This window comes from Exophiala bonariae (genome assembly GCF_035927105.1).
Source record: "Exophiala bonariae strain CCFEE 5792 chromosome Unknown scaffold_1, whole genome shotgun sequence".
Lineage (NCBI taxonomy): Eukaryota > Fungi > Ascomycota > Eurotiomycetes > Chaetothyriales > Herpotrichiellaceae > Exophiala > Exophiala bonariae.
Genome location: NW_027042476.1, coordinates 921,370 through 938,897, shown reverse-complemented (window position 1 = coordinate 938,897; position 17,528 = coordinate 921,370). Strand labels below are relative to the sequence as shown.

The 17,528-nt window shown below is 50.2% G+C and overlaps 6 protein-coding genes across 6 annotated transcripts; 3 read left to right on the top strand and 3 right to left on the bottom strand.

Moving 5' to 3' along the window:
• Window positions 1-211: 211 nt before the first annotated feature.
• LTR84_000338 (uncharacterized protein) lies at window positions 212-2,588 on the top strand (the record flags this gene model as incomplete). Its single annotated transcript, XM_064843969.1, has 2 exons — window positions 212-460; window positions 546-2,588. 2 exons carry the CDS (start codon window positions 212-214, stop codon window positions 2,586-2,588), a joined length of 2,292 nt encoding a protein of 763 aa, XP_064711829.1.
• An 864-nt stretch (window positions 2,589-3,452) lies between these two features.
• LTR84_000337 (uncharacterized protein) lies at window positions 3,453-5,848 on the bottom strand (the record flags this gene model as incomplete). Its single annotated transcript, XM_064843968.1, has 2 exons — window positions 3,453-5,552; window positions 5,612-5,848. 2 exons carry the CDS (start codon window positions 5,846-5,848, stop codon window positions 3,453-3,455), a joined length of 2,337 nt encoding a protein of 778 aa, XP_064711828.1.
• A 697-nt stretch (window positions 5,849-6,545) lies between these two features.
• Window positions 6,546-7,382, bottom strand: LTR84_000336 (uncharacterized protein; the record flags this gene model as incomplete). Its single annotated transcript, XM_064843967.1, has 2 exons — window positions 6,546-7,295; window positions 7,347-7,382. 2 exons carry the CDS (start codon window positions 7,380-7,382, stop codon window positions 6,546-6,548), a joined length of 786 nt encoding a protein of 261 aa, XP_064711827.1.
• A 1,024-nt stretch (window positions 7,383-8,406) lies between these two features.
• LTR84_000335 (uncharacterized protein) lies at window positions 8,407-9,400 on the top strand (the record flags this gene model as incomplete). The annotated part of the gene is made up of 3 exons (XM_064843966.1): window positions 8,407-8,409; window positions 8,466-9,023; window positions 9,071-9,400. The coding sequence occupies 3 exons, from the start codon at window positions 8,407-8,409 to the stop codon at window positions 9,398-9,400; spliced, it is 891 nt and encodes a 296-aa protein (XP_064711826.1).
• Window positions 9,401-9,575: 175 nt separating this feature from the next.
• Window positions 9,576-10,253, bottom strand: LTR84_000334 (uncharacterized protein; the record flags this gene model as incomplete). The annotated part of the gene is made up of 1 exon (XM_064843965.1): window positions 9,576-10,253. The coding sequence occupies one exon, from the start codon at window positions 10,251-10,253 to the stop codon at window positions 9,576-9,578; it is 678 nt and encodes a 225-aa protein (XP_064711825.1).
• Window positions 10,254-11,025: 772 nt separating this feature from the next.
• On the top strand, window positions 11,026-12,606 carry LTR84_000333 (uncharacterized protein; the record flags this gene model as incomplete). Its single annotated transcript, XM_064843964.1, has 3 exons — window positions 11,026-11,595; window positions 11,654-12,355; window positions 12,421-12,606. The coding sequence occupies 3 exons, from the start codon at window positions 11,026-11,028 to the stop codon at window positions 12,604-12,606; spliced, it is 1,458 nt and encodes a 485-aa protein (XP_064711824.1).
• Between the last annotated feature and the right edge of the window lie 4,922 nt (window positions 12,607-17,528).

Sequence of the window (17,528 nt, the reverse complement as noted above, 5' to 3'; positions counted from 1 at the left end):
CTGTTACCTGAGTGAAAGTGCATCACCAGTGTTCTGATTTGGAGAGAGTGGAGCTGGAGATGAGTTGAGGACAGTTCAGCAAAATAAAATAAAATAGTGACCACCCAACAACAATTAACACTATTTCGGCCACAGCTTTGAAAAGGAGTATCAAGTCTCCAGCTTTCACAAAGGAACGACATCACCGTGCGTGACAGAAGCATGGATCAAGATGGCATCCGCCAGAATACGTAGTTCGAAGCCTGACACAAAAGCGAACAGCTCGAAGTCAACAAGTCAGGACAAAGCTTCAAACGAGTTCATCTTCACCTCACAAAATGCGTTGCTGTTCCTCCTGGCGCTTAGACTCTTCAATGCACTGACCATTCGTACCTTCTTCCAGCCAGATGAGTATTTTCAGGCGTTGGAACCAGCCTGGCAGTTAGCCTTTGGAGCAGATTCAGGCGCCTGGATCACTTGGGTAAGTTTGAACCATCTCTCATTCCTATTTGTGGTGCCCCCTTTCCAATACCAAGAATCAAGAGAACTCACATAAGAGGACGTAGGAATGGAGAGAGCATCTACGATCCGCCGTGCATCCAGCGCTGTTTGCTCTAGCATACAGAACCGCGGATTCTTTGGCTGGCTTGCTCAAATTGAGCGATGCCACAAGAGCTGAGGTGCTTCTCGCGGCTCCTAAAACGCTACAGGCATGCTTTGCTGCTCTGGGCGACTTCTACACCTGGAAGCTAGCGGGTTATATCTATGGACGTAGATCGGCGTCTTCCACAGCCGTCTTAGTCTTGACTGTTGTCAGTCCCTGGCAATGGTTTACTTCTACCCGGACATTTTCGAACTCGCTGGAAACTACCTTGACGGTCATTGGGCTGTACAACTGGCCGTGGCACTGGTCGGCAGAAGTGGTTGAAGAGCCTTCTCGAGGTGCCAAGCTGACTACTGATCTTCGAGTCCGCGATGACGGGTTACCTGCTCATGAGAAAGCGGATGAAGTGACTCGATTGAGGAAGGCTCTGCTCTGTGCAGCTCTTGCTACCGTCCTCCGCCCAACCAACCTCCTCGTTTGGGCGAGCCTGAGCTATTTCGCATTCGTGCGACGTCTGACAAGGCTGTCGCCGACAATATCTGAGTTGACCACATTCTTGAGAGAAGCAGTTCTCTGTGGAAGTACCGTCCTACTCTTGTCGACAGTCGTCGATCGACTCTTCTATCAGGCTTGGGTGTTACCACCATATAATTTTCTGCTAGTCAATGTCGTTCAGTCGTTGGCGACCTTCTACGGCAGCAATGATTGGCACTACTATATCTCCCAGGGATATCCACTGCTTATGACCACGGCATTGCCGTTCACCCTTGTTGGCATGTACAGGTCATTTGGGGGATCCGAGGCACGCTCCTATGAGAAATTAACACCAGTCGCCAAAAACACCTTGTACCTACTCTCCATCATCAGCACCCTAGTACCAGCAGCGTTCTCCAACATCGCACACAAGGAAGTCCGCTTCATCTCTCCTCTCCTACCGGCTCTGCATATCGTCTCAGGGCAGACAATCGCTCCGTTCTTCGAACCGCTTCTTCGCATTGTTCAGACTTCTCCTAATACCAACTCATCGTTAGCCCAGGAAAGGAACAGTCCATCTACAACGACTATCAATCGCCTGCTACTCTTCCTCTTCCTGAACGTCAACCTCGGAATAGCATACTACACGACGCAAATCCACAACTCAGGAGTAATAGAACTCACGAGCTACCTCCGCTCCGAGTCCACCTCCATCAACAACTCCCCAAACACCACATCCTCCCCACAGCGCAACCTCACACTCGGCATGCTCATGCCCTGCCACTCAACGCCCTGGCGCTCACACCTACAGCACGCGGCGAACCCATCTCTGTCCAAGCCCGGCATCAAAGGCTGGGCCCTAACCTGTGAACCACCACTCCACGTCCCCGCCGCCGAGAAAGCAAAATACAGGGACGAAGCCGACGCCTTCTACGACGACCCCTCCGCGTGGCTCAAACAACACATGTCACGGTCCCCTCCGCTGATTACACGGCACGACGGGACCACCGGACCAGCCTCATCCCTCAGCCCAGGCTTCTTCGCGCCCGACTTCCGCGCCAAGCGCAATCTCTTCGACGTTCGCAAACACCCGCAAGGCGACGCCTTCGTGTCCAGTGAACTTGAAGACCACGACCTCGACGAATGGTACACTACGCACCGCGGCCGCCGGCCCTGGCCCATGTATCTGGCCTTCTTCGCGCAGCTGGAGCCGACCCTGCAGGCCGCGTTGCGCGGCAGTGGCTACGTGCAGTGCAAGCGCATCTTCAACAGTCACTGGCATGATGACTGGCGTAGGACTGGCGATGTCGTCGTTTGGTGCCGTGATTATCGGAGGGTGCTTGATGCTGGTGCTGGTGTCGACGGTGCCGCTGAGGATGTAGAGCAGCGTGTGGAACAGGGTGATGTTGGTGGCGGTGAAAGTGGGAGTGCCGATGTGGGTAAGGCCGAGAGTGAGAGTACGGCGCGACCAACGCTGGAGAGAGTCGTCGAGAAGCCGTTCTGGAAGGCTAGAGATCGAGATCGAGATTGAGATTCGGATGCGTGCGGGAGGCTCTGGACGTGAGGGCGGACAGGTCGGATGTTCTAGCCCTCATCGAGTTTGGAAATGAGGAGGGTTATGCAGCAGTCTATGGTAAAGCAGAAGCGTGTCGTTTATAAAGGATGTTTTACTAGAGCTCTCAAACTCCGCACTTTATATTTGGTGCCAGTACATTCAACGTCGAGACTGGAGAGCATACGTTTAGCCAGCACTGGTATCGTCAAAGTCTCGTCATAATGAACACCATTGGAATGGCTAGTGGGGTCATTTTCAGATGTGTTCATTATTTTGGTATCTTATACTAAGGCAATATGTTCAACTCCCCAAGAGGTGTATATGATTCAACGACCAATGATCCTCCTTTTCTGGTCCTTGTCTACGCCACCAGCACGAATTGAAAGGTCGCCCAAGGATGTGCTACCCAACAAACATTATTCCCAAGTCAAGCATACCGCAGGTCATCATTGAAAACCTGACACATCATGTCCTGCCCATCTGAGGGTCTCCTTGGCTATCTCATCTATCTTCATAGCGTCATGAGCCTGTGATTGAAAAGTCGCTTGACATCGCTTGTGCTGCACGTTTCTATTAAAGCTTGTGCTCATTGATGCGGGTAGTCAAAACTTCCTTTCGTTTCACAAATAGAGGTGGAAGATATTGATCTTGAGAAGTTGTAGATTTCAATGGTATGCCTTTATCCCATGTCCTCTTGACCAAAGTTTCGGAATCCTCACTAGCAATCCGTCATTAGAGATGCGCAAAAGCTTCAGGGTCGTATCCAGGTGTCATGATATCTAAGCATCTCTTCTGCCCAAAAGATTTTGGTTAGTGAAACGAATACACTTGAGACAAGATCTATCTCATCTGTCGAGCACTCAGACTGGCGAAGGCATCAGGACTATGGCGACCACTTTCGAAATTGTTTATGCTCATGCTCTCCTGACTGGCATGGCGAGCCGCGATTGTCTGCCCTTGAGGTGCTGGTGCAAAATTGCCAGCATAATACCCTGGGTTGATACCCGCATTCGCAGCGGCATTTGTATTGTTCACCAAAAAGGGGTTGCGATTTCCTCCGCCTCCAGCAGAGTGCATACTCTGAAGTGATATAGGCATAGTAGCACTACGTTTTGCTCCATTTATACTATTAGGTGCTCCAAAGATATCGCCCACTGGGGCGGGAGATATTTGTTGTTGCTGAGGGGCATAATACTGCTGCGATGGTGCGCTTTCCGGGGATGGTTCGGGTATTGAGGCAAGTGGCTGATTGAACAAGGCCATAATAGAAGTCTTGTCGTGTCTTCCGGTTTGCTGAGGAGCAAGAGACTGTGGCTGTTGACCATAAGATTGCTGGAATGAAGGTTGTTGCGACTGCGACAGCGGCTGCTGGCCATATGGCTGCTGAAAAGAAGATGTCGGTGATTGGAAAGAGGATTGTTGTTGAAGTTGAGGCTGGGGCTGAAATTGAGGTTGGGATTGAGGTTGTCCGTATTGAGTATTAGGGTACGATTGAGAAGTCGGATTGCTAGTGTACTGGTGCTGAGTGATATTTGACTGTTGCGTGGGTTGTGTTTGGAATGGATTCATAGGTTGCGATGGTTGCGCAAATTGCTGTGCTGGATTCGGCCCGAAAACATCTTGAGGTTGGTTTTGATAGGCAGGCTGTGGCACAGATTGCATCGTAGACTGCTGTGGTGGAATTCCAAAAGGGTTGTAGCTGATTGTGTTGGCAGTTTGTTGCTGGATGGCGCCAGAACTCGCTGTCTGAAGACTAAAAAACGGGTTTGTCGAAGGTGAGGAAGGCGCTGGAGCTGCATTATTTTGAGATGATTGGTTGTGGAATGGGTTGCTTCCTGTTGAATGCGCCGAAGCTGGTGAAGGTTGGAAGAACGGATTAGAATTTGAGGGCAGGGCCGAGGGAGAGGCAACAAAGCTCTGCTGGTATTGGGTAGATAGAGCCGGAGGGGTCATGGAGTACTGGAATCGTGGGTCCTGAAGGGTAGGAGGCTGGGTGGGATAGCCTCCGGTGCTGTGAGGGAAGAGAGGCTGAGCCAACTGCATTGATTGAAAAGACTGTTCCAGTCCAGTTTGGGATTGAGGTTGAGGTTGTTGTTGAACCTGAACCTGAAGCTGAGGCTGAGGCTGAGATTGAACCACCTGTCCGAAAGGATTATTACTAGCATATGTTTGAGTGCTAGGCGACGAGGCGGCGTGCGGTTTGGACAAGGAAAGACCAATTGGTGGTGGATTGGTGGCTTGTGTGAATGGATTGTAGGACGGTTCTGATGCCTGTGGTGCAGGAGCCGGGGCATCGGGAAATGCGGTTGAATGCTTCTGGTTCACAACGGCAGCCGAAGACTGTTCTGTTCTCCTTGCAGGCTGGGTCTCCTTGCTAGGACCGAGTTGAACGAGTCTCTCTATGGTTCGTTCCACGTTGCCATTCAATCTTCGTAACAGATCAGTATTCCGTTCCGTTTCCGTAAAACCCATGTCTCGCAGAGTAGCTAATTTTTGCTGTAAGTCGGCTTCAGTCATCTCGAATCGAGCATCAGCCATTCTTGACATGGAATTATAATCGTCATTGGGGATATGAAACGTACTCCCCACGCGAGGCTCTTTAGGCAGCTTCTTCTTATCATGCTTGGATTGTTGCAAAGAAGAGGATGATGCTCGGAGGCCGAACCCAAAGAATTTACCTTTTTTTGGTGGTAGAGGTGGAGGAGGAGAAGACTCGTATTCGTCTTGTGGTCGTGAATAAGATGTGGGGGATATAGCAGCTGTGTTATCTCGACTGGGGACTACTGGACGACCGTCCAAGAGACTTTTTTCTTGATACTTTTTGCGAATGAATCTCTCCATTGCAGAATCCACCTCATCAGCATCGAGCGGCATGTCGGGTTTTTTATTCTTGGGGTTAAAAATCTGGTTCGAGGCTATGTTTCCGGTCTGCTTCATATTCTGGTTGGGGTCAGCATGGAAATGGAAAATGAGTGGCGAGAGAGAGTGAAAGCACTTACCTCGACCTGATCCGCAGTCCATGTATCCATACTCAAAGACTTGACTTTGGAGATGTGAGTGCCCAGTTTGCGATGGATTGAGGCACAGCGCATGCAGAGAAAGATGCCCAAATTCCAACTGGCCCATGAAGGGTTCTTTGCACTGCAGTCGGCGCATTGTGAGTTTCCAGGAGCGCTGAGGAGATCATGAAGCTCCCGCTCATTACGCGCCTGTTGTCGTTTACTCATAGAAGCCATGGTGAGTTGCGTACTGCTAGTTGTGAGTGTTCGCAGTGTCCACGGTATTACGATGGCAGGGTGGACGTCGAGAAACCGGTTCGTAGTGCAGTGCGGTGCAATTGGGAAGTCGCAACTTCAAATGCCGTCGCAATCGCAAGAAAAGGCAGGAGCGATCGATGAGAAGATCGGGAGAGAGTGTTGAAATGCTATGTCTTTGTCATTCTGCTGTTGAGTCCTGCAAAGATTTGCTATGCTCGTGTACACAAAGACCCGAGTAAACTATCTGCCCATATGATTTGGTTCGTTAATAATATGCGGTGCAGAGCAGAGCACGAGGTTACAATCATACTCGGCAGGAAGACGGAGGACGGCCAAACCCCATTTCGGTTAACCAGCAGTGGGAAAGATAGTGTCATCGGGCCCCCTTGTTCAGCTTGCCACCAACCGTCAGTCCAATTTATTTAAAACCCCAAACAAGAAACAATTCTAGTCTCGCCCCAAATTACAAGTGCATTCTTGATGGCTTTAGAACAGTAGATCATCATTGATTCTTATCCATAATCTTGTTATGTCTCATTGCTATTCAACAGCACGCCTGCGACCTGGTTCTTCTACAAATCCAATCTATGCAAATTCATATCCGTATGCAAAAAAGGAAAACCCCCCAACATAGTCAAGCTCCAACAACCCCCTTCAGTATTCACTTGGATCCTCACTAGGACATTTCTGCGTCTCCATCATTCCGTCTAGCTGCCGTATAGTCCACTTGGAACGCATATGCTTGAAGCATACCATATTGATGTTCCATTGGCTCCTCTTCCCCCAGCTGCCACCATTCCCGGCTGTTGTAGACTGGGTCCGTTGATGCTTGATATTGCTGTTCTCTCTGAACCCCAGATCCATGCTCCGTCGGAGCTGTCACACCGTTGATGTTAGGCAGAGTACTGTATCCGCTCACAATGTAAGGCTCTGCACCGCGCACATCAGGCCCTGGTAAGATGCTCAAAATCTTCAATCTTTCTTGCTCTGTCAAGTGTAATCGATACTGTGCTGCCTCCTCTTCCTTCTCCATACTGGTTTGTGGCCAGTTTCCCACACTGTCGGGATGCATTTGATTTCCATAGGTTGGAGGGGCTATCTGCCACAATTCAATCAATCTTTGCCTTTGCTCTCCATCTGCATTCTTGAACAACTGCAACTGAGAAGGAAGCAACGCCGACGCATTGATCCCCATTTGCTCGAGGGTCGTCGAGACCGGGACATCGGTGGCCGGGACTTGATGGTTGGAATGGTGGTAATGTTGGGTGATGTAAGTGATAGGGGCGGCTTGTGGGACAACTTGTGGCGTCGGAGGCATCGACATGTCCTGGTGATGTTGGAGTGGACTCAGTTGAAGGTTTCGAGACATCATACTGATCAAGTCGTCTTGCATTTTCGAATCGCTTTCGGAGGCCGACAGTCCGCACTAGTTTCGAGAATCAGAAGGTCATGAACTGGGATTGGATTTGGAACAAACCTGTCTGCAATGGGGGTTTTCTTCAAAGACTGCCATGTTGGTAGAAAGATCCGTCTCATAGCCACAATACTGGCATCGGTGGAATGCCGATGTCATCATGAAGAGACTTGAGATTGAAAAACACCCGACGTTAGAGTTCCTTAAGTGCAGCAAGAAACCAGTAGTAGGAAGAGGGATACGAAGCAAAAATTCGAGATTTAGGCTTCAAAATCGTATTGTATTAAACTAACGATCAAAAAGTGCTATCAAAAGCTCCAGTAGTCCGGATCCGGAGTGTCCTGAGGAGGTCCAAGGTTCCAAAGGTCCAGAACAAAGAGGTGGCCAAGCCCGGAGATCCAGATCCTGGGAAGTTTTCACGGAAGACGAGATGCCAGTGGCTCCTGGAATGGACAACTTGGGGCTGTAGATTTGTGAAGAGAGGTGAGTCTGGGAGAGGGAGAGAGACAAGAAGAGAGGAGCGGGGTATGAAGGATGTGAAATGAGATTGGTGATGCCGCAGAACAGTGCTCAGCTCAACATTAAAAGCAAGAGCGAGTGCTTTGCGAAATCGAGGTGAAGGTTCGAGTCGGTTGATCAGAGATATAGGGACAAGATAAAAGGTTGAATTGTCTTCAACTTTTAAAGCGGTGACGAGGTTCAGGAGAGAGTCGGAACTTGGATGTGGGAACTTGGTGGTTTGAAGGGGGTTTTGGGCCGGTGACACGTATGTCGACTTTAGCTTCAGGCGACTACCAGTAACAACGGCACGTGAGCCCTTAGTCCCAGCGCCAAGACTATACACTGCACTAGTCCAGATTTGGTCGTGAGCGAGGCTAGTACCTGCGCCTGCAATCATGGAAAGTTGAGACGCGGCTGTGGTCGCCTGCAACTTGATCTTGAAGTAGACAGTCCAAACTTCGATGTGGTGTTGATGAGTTGAAAGATCACTTCCAGCTTTTTACAACAGTCTCAAACTGTGTCAATCAATCTCGCTATTCATCTAGAGTTATCAATCATCCCATCTCCATCACTGCCACCCATCGATTAGTCTCGGGACAGCTATTCTAGATCTCCAATTGCCATGGTATATTCCCATTTTGTCATCAACCCATCCGATCTTCTAACTTCTCTCTCCTCCAGACGTCAATAGGCACAGGCTACGATCTTTCCAATTCGGTATTCTCTCCCGACGGTCGCAACTTCCAGGTCGAATATGCGGTGAAGGCAGTCGAAAATGGTGGCACTGCCATTGGTATTCGAACACAGTATGGAGTGGTACTAGCTTGCGAAAAGATCATCTCATCCAAGCTACTGAAACCTGGCGCCAACAAGCGGATAGCCACGGTCGATCGAAATGCGGGTATTGTCACCTCCGGTCTAGTACCAGACGGCCGTCATCTTACCAGCAGGGCACGAGATGAAGCCAGCAGTTGGAGAGGAACATACAAAGGCCCCATCCCCATAGCCGCCCTCGCTTCAAGAGTAGGAGGCTATGTACAAGCATACACACTATACTCGAGTGTCCGACCATTTGGTGTGACTGCGATTCTTGGAGGTTGGGATTCAGAGGCCGAAGCTGGTGTGGATGGACAAGTCGGCACTGGTCCAAAGGTTGGAACAAGCGGAAAGTCCGAAGACGGGACCATCAAGAGAGGTGGACCAGGTCTATATATGATTGAACCAAGCGGTTTGTACTGGGTAGGTTTTCATTCCCATGGGCGCAACATTTACTAATCATAAATCAGGGCTACTATGGTGCTGCCACAGGAAAAGGTCGACAAGCTGCCAAAGCCGAACTTGAAAAGCTCGATCTGGCCTCTCCGACTTGTGCTCTGACCCTGAAAGATGCTGTTGTTGAGGCAGCCAGAATCATCTACGTCGCACATGAAGACTCAAAGGACAAAGAGTTTGAGCTGGAAATCACATGGATTTCGGCTCTTGATGGTCCCACCAAAGGACGACATGAACATGTGCCCCAAGAGCTGTTGGAAGAGGCAGAGAAGGCCGCGAAGAAGAGTCTGGAGGGTGACGACGATGAAGATGACGAGGAAGAGGATGATGCGATGCAGGAGTAATTGCCAGTTTTCCAACGAGCATTGTAGCATTATCCCGGCGTCTCAGATGGTCCACCGAAATTCTATGGTATCCTTTTGATGGATCGGTACTCAGCAGAAATAGTACTGTCCAAGCCTTGCTTTTCATGTTTTGCAGGTTGTTCTTCAAGCGGGGTCGTGAATCATCTGAAACTCATCAGATTTCTGCAATTTTCCCTTCCGACCAAGCTCTCCGCTTGACACCCAACTCGACCGCAGCATTACCCCAGTCTTCACCGTGATTGTGTCCCTTGGCTTCCTTACCCGTACCACCTTCGAGACCTGCTCTAGCCAAGCCCTGACCTTCATTGAGAATGGTCAAAAGTCCAAAGATGACAGGTACACCAGTGTCCAGCTGAACCTTCATCAAACCATGGCTGACAGCATCAGCAATATATTCAAAATGCATGCTCTCCCCTTTGATGAGGACTCCAACGGCGATGATGGCATCAAAAGCATGTCTCAAACCCTTTGGTTCTTCCTTTGGTGCCGCTGGCTGTAAGCTCCCCTGTAGATCTGTGGTAGAGTTACTTCCACCAAGCAAGTCACCAATGCCACTGGCCAAACTGCCCACTCCACCTGCCACTGTGCTTGTCGCACTTTGTATCTGAGAGGCAGCGTATATTCTCTGCACCGCCAAGGGTAGCTCGTAGGATCCAGGAACCGACTCAAGGACGATGTTCTCCTCTTTCACACCCGAGGCGAGCAATGTCTTCTTTGCACCGCTGACCAGGGCTTCAATCATGGTGGTGTTCCATCGAGCATGGACGATGGCCACTCGAAGACCGGAGCCATCGTGCTTCTGGGCAGCGCCAGGACCTTTGAGGGAAGCCATTCTGGGATACGGGTGATGTCGTGGTAAAAAGGGTCCCCGGGTGTTTGTTACGTAGATGGATCAGCAGGCGCCTTGTGACAGTGTGGGTGTTGTGTGGTTGTGGTGAGTAGTGCCGTGGTCTGGGGTAGCACGAAGAAAAGCCGTTGTTAGCCGCAGGAAAGAGGAAGTGCCCCTCGTCAAAACCTCAGGCGCAGGGGTGGCGGTAGAGGGCGGCTTAAGGGCGCGATAGGCACTGGAGGCCTTGGGCCTTTGGGGCGCCCAGACTGGCACTTGATCCCTCACGCACTTTGGAGCCCACGCAGAGCCTATCGATATCCTAAATTTTAGTCACTGCTACTAATTAGCCCCTCGTTGCCCTTGCGTCAGATGTTGCATGGACAACCAGTCGTGGCTCTTGGATGTCACGGGCGGATATCCGCTGCGCTTAAGCTTGCTTTTAGCGATTCTTCCTCGAATCCTCCTTCCATTAGGGATTCATCTGGGATACACCTGCACTTAGAGGCATAGATACCGTTTTCTTGAGTTCAAGTTTGCCAGAAAAATCTTTGCACATGACCCTCCCGGTGGATCGATAAAGTTGATATAAGTAAGATCCAGGTCGTTCGCACTTTCTCTCTTTCAAGAAGAAGACCACACATACGTCCAACACTTCGCTAGCAAGGACACACACATTCCTTCGCTACCCCAACTTAATAACAATCTTGCCCAATATCTGAAAGTTGGTGGCCAATCACAACCGGCTTATTCGCCATCTCCCATAATTTCAACAACCATGTCACCGTCAGCAGTCAATGGCGATGGCGTCAATGGAGTCACTCAATTGAACGGTCATAGTATCGGAACTCAGTTGAAGGCGACTGCCCCATCATTCCATCCCTCAGGAACACCGGATCGATCAAAATACCACGCTTCGTCTTCCGATGAAGCCATTCACGCTGAGCACGAATATGCTGCTCACAACTACCATCCTTTGCCCATTGTTTTCGCCAGAGCACTGGGCACCAAAGTATGGGATCCCGAAGGTCGCGAATATCTAGACTTTCTGTCTGCATATTCCGCTGTCAATCAAGGCCATTGCCATCCTGAACTCGTCAAGGCGCTGGTTGAGCAGGCGTCAACTCTGACTCTAAGTTCGAGGGCATTTTACAATGATGTCTTTCCCCGCTTTGCAGAGTTCGTCACCAAATACTTCGACTTCGACATGGTTCTGCCCATGAACACTGGTGCTGAAGCAGTTGAGACCGCTATCAAAATCGCCAGAAAGTGGGGTTACAAGTCCAAAGGTATTCCCCAAGGCGAAGCATTAGTCCTCAGTGTCGCAGAGAACTTCCACGGTCGCACAGTAAGTGTTGCATAAATTTTCGTCAGGTGTTCGAACCTCATACTTACACCCTCTGTAGTTCTCGGCCATCTCCATGTCAACAGATCCTGAATCGAGAGACAACTACGGACCCTATCTTCCAGGTGTTGGTAGTGTAAATCCCGGTACAGGTGAGGTGATTCCCTACAACGACGTCGAGGCTGTCCGCAGCGTTTTCGAGTCTCATGGAGACAAGATTGCCGGCTTCTTGGTCGAGCCTATCCAAGGTGAAGCCGGTATCGTGGTTCCATCTGACAACTATCTCTCCGATGTCCGCGCTCTTTGCGACAAGCACAACGTTCTACTTATCTGCGACGAGATCCAGACTGGCATTGCTCGTACAGGAAAACTTCTCTGCCACGAATGGGCTGGTATCAAACCCGACCTCGTACTTCTTGGCAAGGCAATTTCAGGGGGCATGTACCCCGTGTCCTGTGTATTGGGCAGGAAAGATGTCATGTTGACTATTGAGCCTGGTACTCACGGTTCCACATATGGTGGAAACCCACTTGGCTGTGCTGTTGCCATCCGAGCTCTTGAGCTGGTGCGCGAAGAGAAGATGGTCGAACGGGCCGAAAAGTTGGGACAAATATTCCGTGACGGCCTTCGCGACCTCAACAGCCCTCTGATCACCACCATCCGTGGTAAAGGTTTACTGAATGCTATCGTCATCGATGAGGCCAAGACAAATGGCCACAGCGCATGGGATCTGTGCATGCTCATGAAGTCTAAAGGTCTATTGGTAAGTTGAGCACCCGTGTCTTGCAATTACATTCGTGATCCATACGCTGACAACCACATCCAAAGGCCAAACCAACTCACCAGAATATTATCCGCTTGGCACCTCCGCTGGTCATCACAGATGATGAGATCAAGACGGCTTTGGCAATCATTGGTGAGGCAGTCACCGAGTTGCCAACACTGAAGGGAGAGAAGGAGAAGGAGGTCCTCCCAGAGGGAGAGAAGAATGTCAGCATCAAGGTCGACAACTGATATTCCAATTGCACCTTGAACGACTGATTCAGAGGAATTCTCGAGCGACCAATATGGTGAACACAACCGGTCGCATCTTATAAAAGCCATTTTCAAGTGTTCAGAAATTGGGTGGGCAGCGCTGGTGTCGTCACGGACTGATGATGCATGTTCTATACCCTTGTTTCGCTCCTCTCCAACGTTTCTCTTCGAATGCATGGCGACATGTCTGATGGATTTCGGCTTGGTACGGTTCTATTCGTTCTAAAAGCACGCATACTATGCCGGTATGCAGTAAGGTGTTGTGGAGCTTGCGGCGGTTACGAAGTATTTGTGCACGATTACTCAATGACAACACAAGCAGGACAACATGATTGAATGCATTACTGATGGTAAGCTATGAAGACTTTCAAACAGCACAAGGTTATGGAAAGGATGATGGCATATCGACTGAAGGAAGGGAATAACTATAACCAAAACCAATATCTAGCATGACACAAATGCTACTCATGTCCAAGGCTCCCCCAAGGCCCCTTTATCCACAACTCCTTTTCCATACTATCCTTTTACCACTGGTCCCGTTCCAGCATCCCGTCCCTGAAGCACCCATACGCCAACGCTTTCCCACCCTTCTTGATTCCCATGTCCATTATCTTTTCCCCTGTCGAGTCACTTCGACTCTCCCAGCGCCCCTTCGGCCCAGTGCCCAACCCCGACGAGGTCTTCACCATGTCTCCCGGAAGGTGGATGGTCTGAACTTTTCTTGACAGCCGTGTCCTCCCTGTGGTCGACGATGAGATGATGCCATGGCTCGGCCTTATGGTCCTGGTTCAGCCACTCCCCCATGTGAAGGGATTGCATGCCAGTGACGGCAGATGTTGCAGACCTCGGACCTGACTTAGCGTCCTTGTTGCGAGAGGGTTGAGTAGTGGTATGGACGTGGATGTTGATGTTGATATGACTGCTGTGTGTCTTGCTTGCAGGCTTCGGAGCGGCATCACCTTGTGCTCTTGTAGGTCCTTGGGACTGGGAAGGGGAGGGCATGCCTTCAGGACGGCGGTGAGGTTGGGGTGTCTTGTTCAAGGTGCGGGTCATGTTGGTCGACCACACGGTTGAAGGAGGTATGTTCGTTGCTATGAGGTGATGGGATGTGGCTAGTGTTTGTGGAGTTCTTCACTGCGGATAACGATACTGGAAAATGAGAAGTTGGAAATGAAAGATGAGAACCGCAAGATCAAGAGGAGGCAAGTCTACATATTTATGGTCGAGCAATATGCCCGCCGCCTTGCGCGCTCAAGGAGATATACTACGTATTGAGCATTCTGTACGATCTACCCATTCTTCCCTCACCTGTCCGAAAGCCGCCCTGCCAATTCCCTAGGTATGGTTCGTGTACACGGCGCACGCTTCGACTTGTAGTTCAGCCACCCATGTTCTACCTGGTGTTTTCAACCATTGGTATTGGACACGAAACGCCACCTCAACTCTTGCTTCTCAGAGCACTCTGAATTCCTCGCCAGATGCCATGAGACTACGACTGGAAGACGTTCTTCAAATGGTTGCAGGAGGCATCACGAGTGCTCTCAATGTTGCAGGGATCTTAGTGGAGATATCGTTGCTGCAGCGTTCATTGTTGCAGGGGTCGGGCGGCCGGGCCCCCTCGGCCCATCAAATTCGAAGACTGCAGGGATGAAATGCTTCATGTGGGCCATGATCATCTTCGGAAAGAAAACGTCGCCCCAAAAAGCACGAAGGCCTTGGGGAAGTTGTAGATGTGCATGCCAGCCCATGATGCTGCCAAACTGAACCACGGGATACGACAATGTTCAGCATCCGAATTGCTTTGTATTCAACGACCTTTGTAGATTTGAATGGCCCTTCTGGTTGAAAGATTGGATAACGGAATACCTGCATTCAATTCCAGGATTTTCTAATGTGATGTTTACGGGCACGTCCAAGTTGGAGGGTGCATTGACTGATAGGGTTTGAGGATGACGAACAGGAGGCAGGAAGTGCCTAGTGGTACGGAGTACATCGTAACTCTGTTCCCCACCAGTTGGTGTGAGGCGCCTCGGGCCTCCGACAAAGGCGACAGCCACACAGGCCTCTAACTGGGCAGGTAGAGGCTGGAGGACCCACATATGTACCTCGATCCCTGCACTCTGAAGAAAGTCTATGCTTCCACTTCGTGCGACGAGGCCAGAGCCTGGGGTGCCTGCCCGGGCGCACAAGTCTTACACTCGAGGCTCATTTCGGAGTTGTTACTAGTGTTGTGTCTAAAGTCATACTGGTTCTTTGAAGGTTTCTTCTATTCGAACATTTCAACAGCCATGCTCATCGCGCATGCGGAGTATGTCACCGAAGATAAAGCCCGTCACTCCTATCCTCACGTGTCTCATCCAACGCATCTCAGTTTCGCGAGAAGCATTCGTTTCTACACCACCATCGCAAATAATTGCAATGTAATATCAACTTGAATCCGAAAGTGGTTTCCTCCGTCATGGGTTATGTCTACACCAATGACAACGAGGTGGTTTACAGTGTCTTTCTCGAGCTGGGAAGACCTAGAAAGGGGCGATAACATGTGGCCGTCTGCCTTCGGGTAGCGTGCACGCAATCGACTTCATTTCGCAGCGACTCGCCCGGTACCCAAAGGATGGTTCGAGGGCGTCAGGGATGATCCAAGCGCAACACTTCTCCTGTGCCTCGCCACAGCAGGCAGGGGCCATAGGGCTACGAGTAAGTAGAAACTTCCTCTCAGTGGTTGGCACCATCTTGGCGGCCCAGGGACACCACATTCACCGGCAGGCAATGTGCATCCAACCATATCGCCTCAATTGGAAAGTTATTGTACCGTCAGGAATTAAAAACGAGAGATGGCAGCGGGGAGAAATGACTGGCTAAGAATTGCGGCCTAAGCCAAACTTGAGGCCCCAAGGCTGTGAGGCCGCATCCGTTCCTACACCCGGCTTCCGCGAAACACACGACTAGTAGGTCTAGAAATAAGTAACAGGTGTGATATTCAGCCAGCTGCGGTCTGTGATGGCTGGGTGCATGATGAAGGAAGTGGCGAGCATCGTACAGAGTCCGAGATCCCACAGACGCAAGCGGAGTTGATCATGAATCTCGTCGTTCACCATTCTGAACTACCTACAGCAGTGTCAAACATTGGTGCCTGGTGCGTGCATCTTCTTCAGTTTTGCTCATCACTTCCTTCCCCACGGAGCCGTCCGTAGAAAATTTATCGTCCAGGGTGCTCACACCTTCACCCATGTTTTCAGGGAGTAGTGCATAGCATGTCCAGCACTCCTACAAGCCTGAAAGATCTCCCTCCAGCAATGCTCACACCGTAGTATTTCTCCCCAAAGCTTTCTAAGAAGAAATTGCTCAGATAAACGTGGAGTTGATCGGAGGATAATTCGCTTCGGTGTACCGATGATCCACTACGCTTCGTAATAATGCTGTACGTATAGTGTCGGTCTCGGACGCAACATTCCCTTGCTCTTTCGAAAAGGACCTGCTTCTTGTAATTGTGGGCGCGCGCACCAGCCTCAGCTCGCCGCGGAATTGACCAAGGCAGGGGGATTAGTCGACCACGGTAGTTGTCAAACTGGAGATCTTGCAGCGGTGGAAGAAATGTCTCTTTCTCAGAAGCATAGATTTGACTCTCCGGATCTGGTGCCAACGCCGGTTGGTTTCCTTGGTTGTATGTCGGTCCTGGCCTCGAATGATGGATCGCGGTAATTATTTTCGGTTCACTCTGATTGGCGAGTACTTTTGCTCATCCACAGCCAAAAGGGGAGATAGCACTGAGTGTTTCGTGTTCGGGTCGACAAGCAAGGCAAGGTTGGGCCAGATAATTTCATTGAGGCTGGGTCAACGTGAATGACTGCAATACCTTTAGATACAAATCATCCTCATTTGGTCAAGAAGGTAACTGCAACGACTGATATCTGCTTCATCTGGCAAGACATTTCCAAGGTTTGGTCCCAGGCATAGTTGGTACTTGGTGTCTAATTGGTTCAAGCATGCGAGTCTGCTGGCAGTTATGTCTCTTTTCGCAAACAGGATGGGAGGACGTTCTGCTGAGTTGGTCTGGTAGGTACTGGGGACGTCAGTGCTCGTCGTTGCTATGGCTACCCATGGTTAGCTTGAGCTTCTCGACCAGATCTCTGTAACAACGTGGTTGAGTACGTACGAAAAGGTGCTCCCTGCACGATTGAAATGAGTAGAACCAGCAGCGTCAGCAGCAGGCATTGGATGTTGAATTGCATCTTGATATATAAATGGGCTTCTTCTTCGAGTGATGAAAATTGGGGCCAGTCTGGTCGCAAGGGGATGTTGGATAAGGTCAATGGTCAGGGGCTTTGGCGAGTCATCGAGACAACTCCATTCCTTATATACTGCCAGATCCTCAGGACTGATAACTTTGTGAAAGAATGTTTTTCAATAATACGATACCAGCCTCCCGGCTATTGACGATCGGCGAACGTATCGTATTGGCGCATGGACTGTTGATCGTTGTGGTAGTTGAATAGACACCATTCCGGTCTGTGCACGCTGACGCAGCCCGGTGCTTGGACTCATGTTTCTGAGTTCTGGATATTTGTTTATCGAGATCTCCAAATATTGATTTCGGCCTCTAGTTGATACCCGGTCACCTTTGACTGGGCATGCAGAGTAACCTGCAGTTCCGAGCTCATCCTTCTGAATGAGCGAAGTAAAATGAAGTCTGGTGAGCCCTAGTTGACACTGCACCTAGTCATAGCACTTCTAGGCTCACCTTCCTAACCTTCCCCGTGAGGTGTTGTCATTCACTCCCAGTCTGGTAACCATATATTCTTGAGTTAAAGAATTTTCTGTCACCAAACTGATGATGCGTCCATCCGAATATCTGCTCGACGGAGGTTTGGTGTATGTGGTTGGCAGGAGGGCCATTGCAG